This window comes from Podarcis erhardii (genome assembly GCF_964252035.2).
Source record: "Podarcis erhardii genome assembly, chromosome: 5".
NCBI lineage: Eukaryota > Metazoa > Chordata > Lepidosauria > Squamata > Lacertidae > Podarcis > Podarcis erhardii.
The window spans coordinates 77,538,684-77,551,627 of record NC_138509.1 but is presented as its reverse complement, the minus strand read 5'-3'; the positions used below and the strand labels follow the sequence as shown (position 1 = coordinate 77,551,627).

Sequence of the window (12,944 nt, the reverse complement as noted above, 5' to 3'; positions counted from 1 at the left end):
AAACTCACACGGATGACCTTTCAAATGTGGTTTCCCATGTGCCAGAGTCCATTAGTATAATTCATTTTCATCTGATGCAGAGCACAGAATTATCTGCTTATTTTTACCTGATTAACTTGATTTTGTAGAGATGTTAGAAGCCCTTCTCGTTGCTCATCCTGTCCCTTAAGGCAAGTAAGTACCAAAGAAAGGAAAGGTTGCTGACTCAAAAGAGACATGCTTTAAAAGAGGCAGAGACAAGATTCAATTAGTAGTGTTACTTTGATATTTCCTGTCTCCAATCCCTTCCTTCCCTTTGTCTACTCTTTCCCTAGCAGGGTTTTCTTCACGTGCACTGTTATCGCTGTTTTTGCAAGCTAAAAATCACTCACGCGCTGAAAGCCAAACATTAGGACAGAGGTTCTTAAAACCATGGATTTCCCTGGAAGCTCCCAAGGAGTTCATCAGCGGGAATATTGGTAACAGCTGCCACAGATGTGGTGAGATGGCATTGAAGGTGGGGGCTGGGCAAATCCATGAAGGGTAAGTCTATTATTCAGATAGTCAGGATGAGGTAAAGGTTTATCGCACCTTAAAGGTAAAGGTAAAGGGACCCCTGACCATTAGGTCCAGTCGTGACCGACTCGGAGTTGTGGCCCTCATCTCGCTTTATTGGCCGAGGAAGCCGGCGTACAGCTTCCGGGTCATGTGGCCAGCATGACGAAGCCACTATTGGCGAACCAGAGCAGCGCACGGAAATGCCATTTACCTTCCCGCTGGAGTGGTACCTATTTATCTACTTGCACTTTGACATGCTTTCGAACTGCTAGGTTGGCAGGAGCAGGGACCGAGCAACGGGAGCTCACCCTGTCGCAGAGATTCAAACCACCGACCTTCTGATCGGCAAGCCCTAGGCTCAGTGGTTTAACCCACAGCGCCACCCGCTCATAAGGTATATGAGCAACTATAAGGTAGTTATAGTCAGGATAACTACCTTCAAATTCTAGGTGTCAGAGTCAGTATGCCTCTATACCAGCGACTGGGGAGCAACAGCAGGAGAATGAGTGCTGCTTCCATGCTTGTGAGCTTCCCAGAGGTATCTAGTTGGTCACTATAGGAAACAGGACACTGGATTAAATGGACCATGGGTCTGATGCCACAGGGACCCTCCTTATGACAAGCAAGCATCTCTTCAAAAGAACATTACTTATATTCTTCCATAATATGGAACTCTGCAAATGTTGCATAGGTGCCCTAGCTAAACAAAAGTGCACCACAGGACACACCTAAGTCTCTTCTGCAATATGCAGGTGGTACGTGGTGTGCAGATCAGTGCCGAAAGTGTTCCGAGAGGGTAGGGAATCTGAAAATCATTGCATCATGACAACGGTATAAATAGAGGCCAACACATTCGTGTAAAATGTGTGATGGTTTTGAAGCTGGCAGCTTCTTTTGGAGGAGGATGAAGAAGTTCATGGCTCACTTCCTGTCTAATCAGAAACAGAACTCTCACATCCCCTTATCCTTTGAGAGGGGGAAAGCTGTCTCCATATCTTCCACAGCTATCTATAAAAAGAAGATGTGAAAGTTCTCCTTCGGACAATGCAGAAGAATACACTGGCACTCTCTGCTCTCTCCATCACCCTCCTTTTGGTGTGGCACTTCCAAAGCAGCCTTTAATGAAAGCTAGAGGAATGTGCAGTATTCTTATCCTATTCAGGTTTGCAGGAAGCCTAAAGCATTGCACTTTTAATGGAGTGCTACAATGCTTATCAGGAAGTATCGTTCAGTATTGCTAATTAAGCAAAGTAAAGGTATTTGGACAACCAAGAACTAGTTTAAGGCAGATTAAGATCAACACAGTTAAAATGAAAGTATGATCTGAATTTTCAGCCATGAAGTGGGGAATGCAGGGAAAAAAGAAAGGAAAGAAAGGGGAAATGTTGGGTTTTTTTATATAGGCTTTTGAATATAGACAAGCAATTTCATGCAGAGAATTTGAACACTATAGTTTATTATGAAACATCTAATAACATATGTATTCATGCACACATCTGAGCATGTCATTTCTTGACACCTAATCAGAATCCCATATGAGAAGTAAACATCTATTTGTTGAAAGAGATCATTTTATTTGAGGGCGAGAAGTAAGGATCATTTTAAAAATAGTTTTTTTCTTTTGGAAATGATGAATAGAATCAATCCTGCTGTGGTGCTACTTTCAGTAAATTTTAACACATTTTTTTTAAACTGTACTGTTTCCAGAGCAACAACTGGGGCATTAAGAAGGAAAACATAGTCTTGCTTATGGGCTACATTTTTTCCTATATGCAACCAAACCGCAACCTACCTTTCCCATAATAACTGTATTGGGGGGGGGGGGGAGAGAGTGTTGCAGGCTTATTTCATAAAACAAACTTTGACTGAGTGCACAAACATGTCCAATTTACAAAAGCAGGATTGGAATACTTGTAATAAAAGCACAAACTCTCCCTAGCCAGTCTCTGCATCAGATATTCCCAGTAAAAAGTTGCAGCATTTCTCCCCCCAAATCATTTCTACCTCTTTTGCTTCTGCCTGTCTCTCTCCTTCTTTGAAGACGATCCCAAATGCTGGCCTTTCTCCAGCTCTTCTCCAGCTGCTTTCAAGACTCTGCCTTGAACAGAGGTAGGCAGCTTCGCGATCAGGGGAGACACTAGCCAAGCGCCTCGCCTCTCAGAAGAACTAAAAGCATGAAACATACAAGACATTTCAACAGAATATTACTCAGTATTCTCAGGTTTTTTCCTTCAAAGCACTATATGCATGTGTGTGAGATACAGGTTTTGCAAACTACTTAAAACAAGGCAGGTAGGTAGATTTAAGTCAATACAGTTCAATATAAAATTAATATTAAAATTAAGCAAGTTGTGAGCTGAAGTTCCACATCCCAGTCCCAAAGTCTTTTTGTGTGCTTTTTGATGCATACATGGAGGACCTGAGCATGCAGAAATTCCCATTCCTTGCAGCTGAAGAACTAATGTTTATACCTGCTGGTGTGCTTACAGTGCATGATCAACCAAACTGTGTGTGAGAAATTCTCACACACAGAGAAACTCTGCACATGCACTGGAACTTCTGAGCCCAGAACAAATCTGGGGAGACTTTTCTGGGCTTTGACTACTGGCTTTTGGATTCTTGAAATTAACACCACAATTATTATTAAATGCAACCCTCCACGCTCACAACCCTCTCAAGTATTCCTGTCAAAAAAAAGAGCAGATTAATTTCATCTTTATCCATTCAGGCAGAGAACATTACCTTAGAAATGTCTTTTTACTTTTCTGCCTTGTAATATGTGTGTCAGCGTTTCCAACAGAGTTTGGACTGAAGAGGCCTATACCAGAGTTAGAAGAGTTATTGTTTAGATCAGCGGATTGCTGAAACACCTCTATCGTCGCCTTTGCAATATTATCCAACAAGCTGTTCATTTCAGCCACAGACCCAGAACCCTACAGTGAAACATAAGTAAACTAGCACATTCATGATATTTTTGCTCACACACTAGGTTATTTTATTTTGGGTTTTTTTAAAAAAGGAAAACTTTATTGAATGAAACATGTATGCAAGGCAATACTCACAGGCTCCTTCATACACTGTTTGATTGTCAGCTGAAGCTCCAACCACGATTGGCGGAGAGTCCACTGATCCAAATTCTGTGCAAAGAATGACAAATAGTTGTGTCACCATTAAACATGGAATGCAATTTTGTTCTTGCCTGCATATCACTGACTTTTCTACATGCATGTGGGATGCGGCTCATTTTGTTCATTCTTCCTGCGTACGGATGGGATTGGTGGGAAAGGGAAGGGGGCCTTGTGGAAGAGCCTGTTCCTGATTTCACTCCCACCTTAAAACATAGCTTTTAGCTGATCTTGACTAAGGGCAGAACTACACGTTATAGGTAAAGGTAAAAAAAAAGAAAAAGGTAAAGGACCCCTGGAAGGTTAAGTCCAGTCAAAGGCGACTATGGGGTTGTGGTGCTCATCTCGCTTTCAGGCTGAGGGAGCTGGCGTTTATCTACAGACAGCTTTCTGGGTCATGTGGCCAGCATGACTAAACTGCTTCTGGTGCAATGGAACACTGTGACAGAAACCAGAGTGCATGGAAACGCCATTTACCTTCTCAGCACAGCAGTACCTATTTATCTACTCGCACTGGTGTGCTTTCAAACTGCTAGGTTGGCAGGAGCTGGGACAAAGCAACGGGAGCTCACTTCGTCGCGGGAATTCAAACCACTGACATTCTGATTGGTAAGCCCAAGAGGCTCAGTGGTTTAGACCACAGCGCCACCCGCGTCCCTACATTCAGTGACCACAAGAAGAAGCCATACCAATGAGGCAGGCAGGCAGGCAGGCAGGCAGAAATCTTGTAGGGAGCCTCCCTCCATACACAAGCTGCACACATACTTTACATTTCTGGCTAGCGTATGCTTCAGTAGCAGAAGGGTTTGTGGCTGGCAGGAAAGACTTAATCCCGCTCTCCCTTAATATTATCACTTTACAAGGGACAGTATGTACACAGGGACAAAAGGGTCTAACATGTGATGGGAGCAAGAGGAAAGAACATCAAATACAAAGCCTTTTTCGGTCTGGTTACCTGAAGAATGCGCTTGATGTGTTGTCTCTGAGGATTGTCACCCTCTGCACATTCTTTAACACCATGAGGATAACAGATAAGTTGCAACAATTTTTGTGCTTGCTTGTTTGAAAGGACTGGGTCCAGGATAAGATCTTTGTCAGTACACAGTCTTTCGGGTTCTTTCAAGCAGTGTTCTCCCACCCACTCCTATCAACAAAAAGTTGAATTGAACATTAATCACAGCAAAGGCAATGTTTGTTTGTTTTGCTTGTAACGCATAACAAAAAATCAACATTGTTCAGGATGAGTCAGACTCATGCTAGCACTGTGAAAAAGCTATACTTTACATTAAATCCAAGTCCATTTTGCAAAATATTTAACAAGGAAGAATTTAGTTAAATATAAACTTTTTTTCTTTTAAGACAATCTTTTTTTCTGGTTCTACTCTCAGGTATTCCGTCAAGAGCATTTACATGCCGCTGACTGAATACTCAAGGAACTCTTTAAAAAGGAAATCACAATGTTAAGCTAAGCTCTCAAACGAATTCCAGCTGTAATCACAACTATACTCATTGTATGTTTGAGAAAAACTTCATGACACAAGGAGGACAAGAATGGTGGGATCACAACCACACCTGCACAGCTTTCCTATCTGTTGAGAAGTTCAAGCATGGGCACAAAGTTTACATGGCAGCCACAACCATAAAATCTAACGTGCCTAGACCTGAATTGTGCAGCTAATTCCTGAATATAGCATAGGCTATCAGCTGCACAGCTAGAGGCTTGTTCTTTCCGGTTTTAATCAATGAGGCTGGGGGGCTGGGTAAACCTGTCACAGGTCACAGCTTCCACTGCCCCTAAGAAACCATGTGTTTTGTTTCATTTTTGCTTAACTAAGGTAACATTGTGCGGTCCAGTGTACTCCAAGAGGCTTCAAATGGCCAGAGTGTGGACTTGTTCTCACATGTGTGCATGGCTCTATCTTCATCCCTTGAATACTCAGCCAAAATATGGGAACCTTGGATAGATATCTGGCAATATAAAAGTCAGTCTGGACAGATCAATCTATGACAGCTCATTCACAAACGAGTCATCACTTGATGTCATAGTTGCCAACAGTGTATACAAGTTTATAGGAGGAAATGACCTGGAAGCCCTAACAACCAAATCCATATTACCTTTTTTTATTACATTCACGCTCTAACTTTTCCTCCAAGGAGCTCAAGATGGCTTATTCATTCCCTCTCTCTTTTTTATACTCATGAAAACCCTGTGAAGATTAAGCTAAGGTGGTGTGGCTGGCCCAGGTCATCTTCAGGGTTGAATGGCTTCCCCAGCTACCTTCCTCTACCCCCATCACCCACCTATATTTATGAAAGCATGTCATGACTGTCTTTGCATCCCTGGAATATGGCAACAATGATTACTCTGGAAAAACAAATTCATATATACAAATAAACAGAGAAAAACAAAGGGTTATGCTACCTGCTGGCATATACTTCTTAGTACATATCTAGCATATTCACTGAGACTTGCAGTTTCTATGGAGAAAGGTTTTCCGCATGATTTCAAAGAATGTGAGGTGGCATCCCATATCTCATCTTCATTAAGGTCACCTAGTAATCTTCGCACTGAGTAATCTGACTTCTTCAAGGAGGGCATGCTATTGCTTCCAATTTCCGCATCACCTATGGAGTAGAAGCAGCACAAAGATGAAGAGTATTATTACTGTTTAACTATCAAAAACAACCTGGGCAAGCACCACAATTTAAGAAGGATGTTGACAAGCTGGAACGTGTGCAGAGGAGTGCAACCAAGATGATCAAGGGTCTGGAAACTAAGCCTCATGAGGAGTGCTTGAAGGAGCTGGGTGTGTTTAGCCTGGAAAAGAGGAGACTGAGAGGAGATATGATAGCCACCTTCAAATATATTAAGGGCTGTCACATGGAAGAGGGAGCATGCTTGTTTTCTTCTGCTCTGGAGGGTGGGACTCGAAGCAACGGCTTCAAGCTACAAGAAATGAGATTCCGACTAAACATTCAGGAAAAAAACTTTCTGAAAGTCAGAGCTGTTTGGCAGTGGAACAGACTCCCATGAGAGGTGGTGGACTCTCCTTCCTTTGGCGGTTTTTAAGAAGAAATTGGACGGCCACCTGTCATGGATGCTTTAGCTGAGATACCTGCATTCTTAGTGTACTTTGCAGCATCATTAACTATTACTTTAGGCTTAACATTAAAAATAATGAGCTAATACAATATTTATGATATTAATGAATACCATCAAAGCTTCAGAGTCCTGCACTAGCCTGCCTTGACAGACCCTGAGAAGGCATCCCCTTCATCTACCCACGGTTTTAAGAGGGTTGGGGCTGGGGAGAGTATATTTGATGACCCTGGGGTCTATTCCAACTTCGACGATTCTATGATTCTAAGCAATCCTGCTGAATCTGAATTTTTACACCTACTGGGTAGCAGGAAATAGAAGAATTTAATATAAACGCCTCATCTATTGTAAGATTAATCCTTAAAACATCAGATTTTAAGATATAACTGGAGCTCAGGGGTGGGGCACTTCTGGTCCCTTATCTTCCCTGATCACTGGTCATGTTGGGTGGGGCTGATGCGAGTTCAACATCTGGGGGAACGGACGGACCCACGCTCTAGACAATGTAGCCAGTCAAAATCAAAATCAAAATTTAGTAGGATCCTATGCTTGCCTATTCAGAAGTAAATCCCACTGAGTTTGATGACACTTACTCCCATGTAAGTGTGTAAGACTTCAGCCTCACAGGGCAAGCCTAAGCATATCTACTGACAAGTAAGAGTCCCCCAAATTCAATGGAACTTTCTCCTAGGAAACTTGGTAAGGGGCTGCAGCCTAACCATGAAATGAAGAACATTAAATGTGATCTTACCAAGCATCAGTATCGCTTTCAGCACAGCAAACACAGCACCCACTTCTATGCTGTTGTGAGCAGCAGTTAAGAGGTGACGATCACAAGATGAACGAATTCCTGGGAAAGATTTCCCTGCAGAAAAAGAACAAGCTTTTTTTTTTAATTGTCAATGTTTTAGAGAACTTGGCTTTATTCTCCCCACTTAGTTTTACTAGGCTTCTAAACACTGCGGTGGACCTATCTTGTGGTGCAAGTGCAAGGATGTCAATACTATCAATACTACAAGTCTTAAAACAAATGGCCCAATGTACACACATTCCTGCCCAAGGCCACATCACACACTATAGAAGCAAGTGCATATTCAATATTCAAACACTGTCAATGGAAAGTATCGATTTAGTTTCAGTATGCAGTCTGAAATACCCAGTGTGTGGTTCATGCAGCATGATTTTGTGATATAATGCAATTTTTAAAAGTTAAGTGTGTGCGCGCACTCCCCCTCCCCCTTATCTTCTAGAGGGCAGTGGGACTCGGATTTAAACTGCAGTGCAAACATTTCATCCAGTTTTCCCTGAATGGATGCAAGGGGGAAGGCAGTGGGCAACTTAATTGAATAGTACAAACTCTGATTTATTTAACAAGGAGGAAGGAGAAGGGAAGGAAGCAAGAACAATTCAGCTAAGTATACTGTTCAAAATTAGTGTCTGAACAACAAATAGGGTGGGATGAAATCAAATAAATTAGCTATCTTTGAGGTTATCAATTAGAGGCCTGGCTGCTGCCACAGAGTCCTGGTCTGTCACTCACAGGCTGTGTGAGGGCTAAAAAATACTGCTCTGCTGTTATTTTCATTCACAATCACTGTCATCTTTGCAGTCTCTTTTTCGTCTCTCAAATCTTTAAGGGCGTGTACACACAGTGTAATAATGTGCATTCCATGTGGGATGCGGGCACATTTTTGGGGTGATGTACACACAACATGGCCGCCACTTCATCCCTGTCCCATACTGTGGGTTGATCTAAAGCGCATTCTACAAGAACAGTTTTTTGTCTGCTTTGTGCTGCATTCATTGGTCCCCTCCTATTGGGGAGCGTCTAATGATGTTCTGCCAGTGCTTAGCCTGCATGAATAGACTGACTGAGTGGAGTACATCAATGTATACTGCTTCATAAACACAGGCACCTGTATGTAAATACAGCATGGATAGCAACTCTCGCTTTTGGCAATGCTATCGTGCAAAGGTGCGTATATTAAGAGCTATGTAAAAAAGTGCTTTGTGAAGAAACGAGGCCTGATTGTTTCAAATCCTATGTGTCTACATGGCCTAACACTCTTTTCTTGAATCTCTTCAACCAACTCACCTCAGAATTCTCTCACCATCTTTTCAGAACGTTCCTATAAAAGGACTTAAGGGCTAAAAGGGGCTACACATCAGAGAGTTATAAAGAAAAAGCAGAAATATGCTTCCAAAGAAACATACCAGGTGGTCCTTTGAACGAAATGGCTGTTTAAGGCTATAGGTCTGTGTCTCAGCAATGTCAATTTAAATAGGATTTTATCCAGTGCTATTCCAACTCCCAGTAAACACCCCGAAGAGAATAAACATGACTAATTTATTCTGTATACACTCTACACATTTAAAACACATTCAAAGCACACACCCCCCCCAAAAAAACGGAGAAGCAACAGTGCCCAGAATTCTTTGATGGAAAGAATGAGCTTTAGGCGTATTGTGTATACTCAGACCTAGGTTCATTAATTTCAGCAGCCCTACTCCAAATAGAATGTTGTTGTTGATGATGTTGTTAAATTTGTAAAAAGGTAAATGTAAGGGACCCCTTGGACGGTTAGGTCCAGTAAAAGGCAACTATGGGGTTGTGGTGTTCATCTCGCTTTCAGGCCAAGGAAGCCAGCGTTTGTCCACAGACAGCTTTCCAGGTCATGTGGCCAGCATGACTAAACTGCTTATGGCCCATGGAAAACCATGATTGAAGCCAGAGCACACAGATACGCAATTTACCTTCCTGCTGCAGTGGTGCCTATTTATCTACTTGCACTGTTGTGCTTTCGAACTGCTGGGTTGGCAGGAGCTGGGACAGAGCAACGGGAGCTCACCCCGTAGCGAGGATTCGAACCGCCGACCTTCTGATCGGCAAGCCCAAGAGGCTCAGTGGTTTAGACCACAGCGCCACCTGCCCTTTACCCATAGATCTCAGGGCGGTTCACAGCACAGAATCACAATTTTAAAAAACACAATATACATAATCAAAACAAAAACATAAACATAAAAATAGCCTCCCATTCTCCTTTGCCAAGCGAACCTTTGGAGTCAGCATTATAAAATTCCTCTGAGAAACTGGAACACAAAGGCAAGACGGAAGGTCTGGAAATAGATTTGAAGTATTTACCAGTAGGCAGCAAGGAAACCTCAGGTGTTTGAAAGAGGTGGAAGAGAAGCCTGCACGTCATCCTTGCCCCAGGCTCAGCATCTGGATCTCCACAAGCTGTGGGAAAAGGATGCGGACCAATCATTACAGTACTGGAAACTAGCATTTGATTCCTAATATTTTATCTGAGCAGAAGTTTTAATCTACAGTAGTGCCTCGCAAGACGAAAAGAATCCATTCCGCGAGTCTCTTTGTCTAGCGGTTTTTTCGTCTTGCGAAGCAAGCCCATTGACAGCTTAGTGGGTTAGCGCTATTAGCGGCTTAGCGGCTTTTAGTGGCTTATCAGGTTTGCAGATAAGCGGATAAGCGGCTTAGCGGCTTAGAAAAAGGGGGGAGGGGAAAAAACCCGCAGGAACTCGCAAGACATTTTCGTCTTGCGAAGCAAGCCCATAGGAAATTCGTTTTGCGAAGCACCTCCAAAACGGAAAACCCTTTCGTCTAGCAGGTTTTCCGTCTTGCGAGGCATTCGTCTTGCGGGGCACCACTGTAATTCATAACACTTTTATCAAGCAAACATAGAAAGTAATAGCTTGAACAGCAATACTGAGAAAAATATTAATGCTCTGCAAAACAATGATCCAAACAATTTTTCATTTAAATGTTATTTTAGTCAATACCGCATTGCTCTCTTAACTTTTTCTATCTAACAATTGTTTTATTTGCAAAACACACACACACACACACACACACACACACACACACACAAATGTTGGATTTGTTTAGCAGGTGCATATTGACAAGGCAGCTTGTGAAAGAAAATGAGAAATATGAAAAATGTGAGCATGAAATTTTTCTGCAGCTTAACTGGGTAAAAGAAGAGAATGTTATCAAGATTTACTTGTGGGAAAATAAGAAGTGTCAGGAAAAAAAGTGTCAAAAAAAAAAAAAAAAGCTTGTCTGGATGACGAGCACAAATAATATCAAAGCTGAGAAAAAGCCAAAAATTCCAGAAACATAATAATGTAATGCCATCAGAGTGTGGGAAGATGACTACAGCTCATAACTTTGCAACATGCTGGCAGAAAACCAAAACCAGCAGAAATAATTTACTTTTATATTTTAAATATTTGTAAAACTGTCATAAAAATACAGTACAGTGTACACCATGCAAAAATTGCAACAACCATAAAAACTTAAAATAACGCATTAGTAAAAACATCCATAAATACTGTTTGGATAAAAGGAAATTCAAATTTCAAAGGCCTGTCTAAACAACACTGTTTATAGTCAACGTGTAAAAGATGACTGGGATTATTCCTCTAGCGGCAGGAAGTGCCACAGTACAGGGACTGCCACACTCAAGCCTTGGTCCCTAACAAAGGCTAGCCAAACCTCAGGGGTGTGGTGAACCATAAGAAGTGCTCCATCAGACAATATAAATAACTGAAGTGGAGAATAAGGGATCAGAAGGTTCTTCAAGTACTTTGGGCCAAGTTGGTTAGGGCTTTGTGAATTAACACAAGAACCTTGTACCTGCCTGGTAGCAAACTGGCCAAAAATGCTTGATTACAGAAGTTAGGACAACATTGACCCCATTCCCATGGACTTTGGAACAAACACCTGAGGTCCCAAGACCCTCACTCTCAGGCCCACCCAAACGAACTCTGGCCTTCAACTCAGCTTGTGGTGTGTTCACAGAAGCAGCAGAAGACAACAGAAGTGCTACCCATTGTTCCCCAAAACTGAGGCTTGGAGTCATAATGTGGATTTATAGTGCAAGCAAGCAATGAAGAAACAAAGTGCTTTAAAAACAAAATAGCACCAAGCTATATAGACAGAACAGGAAGTGGCTTACTGGCGTAGTTCCATTGCTCCCCATTTCCGTTTCAGCCATCCCAGATGTTTCTGTCCTTCCACCCTCACCACAACCAGGAAGTTGTGGGGCTTTTGGGTGGCTATCTGCTTGGTTTTTAATATCTTAAACTACCACTACTCCAGTACTGAACATAAGAATCATCTGCTGGATCAAGTCAATGGCCCATTCAGTCCAACATTCTGTTGTCACAATGTCTATACAAAATCGTACTACTGGTGAGCTCTTCGACTGAAGAGTGAGTAAAACAACTTTTGCTCAGGAGAGACTCCTGGCCTCCAGATTTGCTTTTCGGTTATGTTATCATCCACTTTGCCTAATCTAGCAGGGCAAAGCAGCACCTTTCGATATCCAGGGAAAGGTGGTGGTTGTTGGTTTCACACTTGGCTTTTGATGCTTTGAGTGCAATCCTAGGCATGTCTACTCAGAAGTAAGTCCAGCAAAGTTGAAGAGGACTTGCTCCCCAGTAAATGTGTGTAGACTGCAGTCCAAGAAAGAAGGGAAGATAGAAAGAAGGAAGGAGTGTGGGGTGGGAAAAGGATGAAGACTGCAGGAATAGAGAAGAATGCATAATCTAATAAGAATAGCATATACAGAGTCTTTTAGTCCTACATAACTGCAATTCAGCCCCAGCTATATAAATCCCTGACCACCACACTTAATCGGCCAAACACATTTAGAGCACCCTGCTTATCTATGCTTTAAAAAAAAAGAAAAATCCCTAGATTCCAGAAAATGGTTTTATATGATTTACCATCCACACACGGAGCCATTTTTGCCTTCCAGTTTGAAGAGCAAAGTGTGATTTTCAAGATATCACCGACAACTCACCCGCTGTAAGTAAAGAAGGAAGTGCAACGTGCTGAACAACATCCTCTAGGAAGAAACATTGCCGGGCTATGAGGATTGCGACAAAGGTTGCCAATGAATCATGGAACGACAGGTCACTCACCTTAAAGGGCAAAAAAAGGACAAAAATTCTGCTAATTAAGCAGTTCTAATTAATCAGTTTGTGTCTTCTATACTGAAAGGAGAAATCCACTCCCACAATCATATGACTCAGCTGGCAGCAAATGAGAAGGTGGCCTCCCACAAGCACAAGAAAGACGGGGGAATTACCTGATATCTGGACCCTTTATACAGATCTGTTTGCTTGAATGTCTGAGCACCAGGTTATTCTGGAATCTC

At 42.2% G+C, this 12,944-nt stretch overlaps 1 protein-coding gene across 6 annotated transcripts in view; it reads right to left on the bottom strand.

The window, feature by feature from the left end:
- Nucleotides 1–12,944, bottom strand: part of MED12L (mediator complex subunit 12L) — a 178,267-nt gene that overhangs the window by 35,234 nt on the left and 130,089 nt on the right. For all 6 annotated transcript variants that reach the window (XM_081862060.1, XM_081862061.1, XM_081862062.1 and 3 more), the window contains 9 exons: nt 12,588–12,708; nt 9,905–10,000; nt 7,514–7,627; nt 6,085–6,287; nt 4,618–4,806; nt 3,600–3,674; nt 3,280–3,470; nt 2,542–2,703; nt 108–219 (listed from right to left, as the gene is read on the bottom strand). In XM_081862060.1, coding sequence (XP_081718186.1) covers nt 108–219; nt 2,542–2,703; nt 3,280–3,470; nt 3,600–3,674; nt 4,618–4,806; nt 6,085–6,287; nt 7,514–7,627; nt 9,905–10,000; nt 12,588–12,708 — 1,263 coding nt within the window. The remainder of the gene's footprint in view (nt 1–107; nt 220–2,541; nt 2,704–3,279; nt 3,471–3,599; nt 3,675–4,617; nt 4,807–6,084; nt 6,288–7,513; nt 7,628–9,904; nt 10,001–12,587; nt 12,709–12,944) is intronic.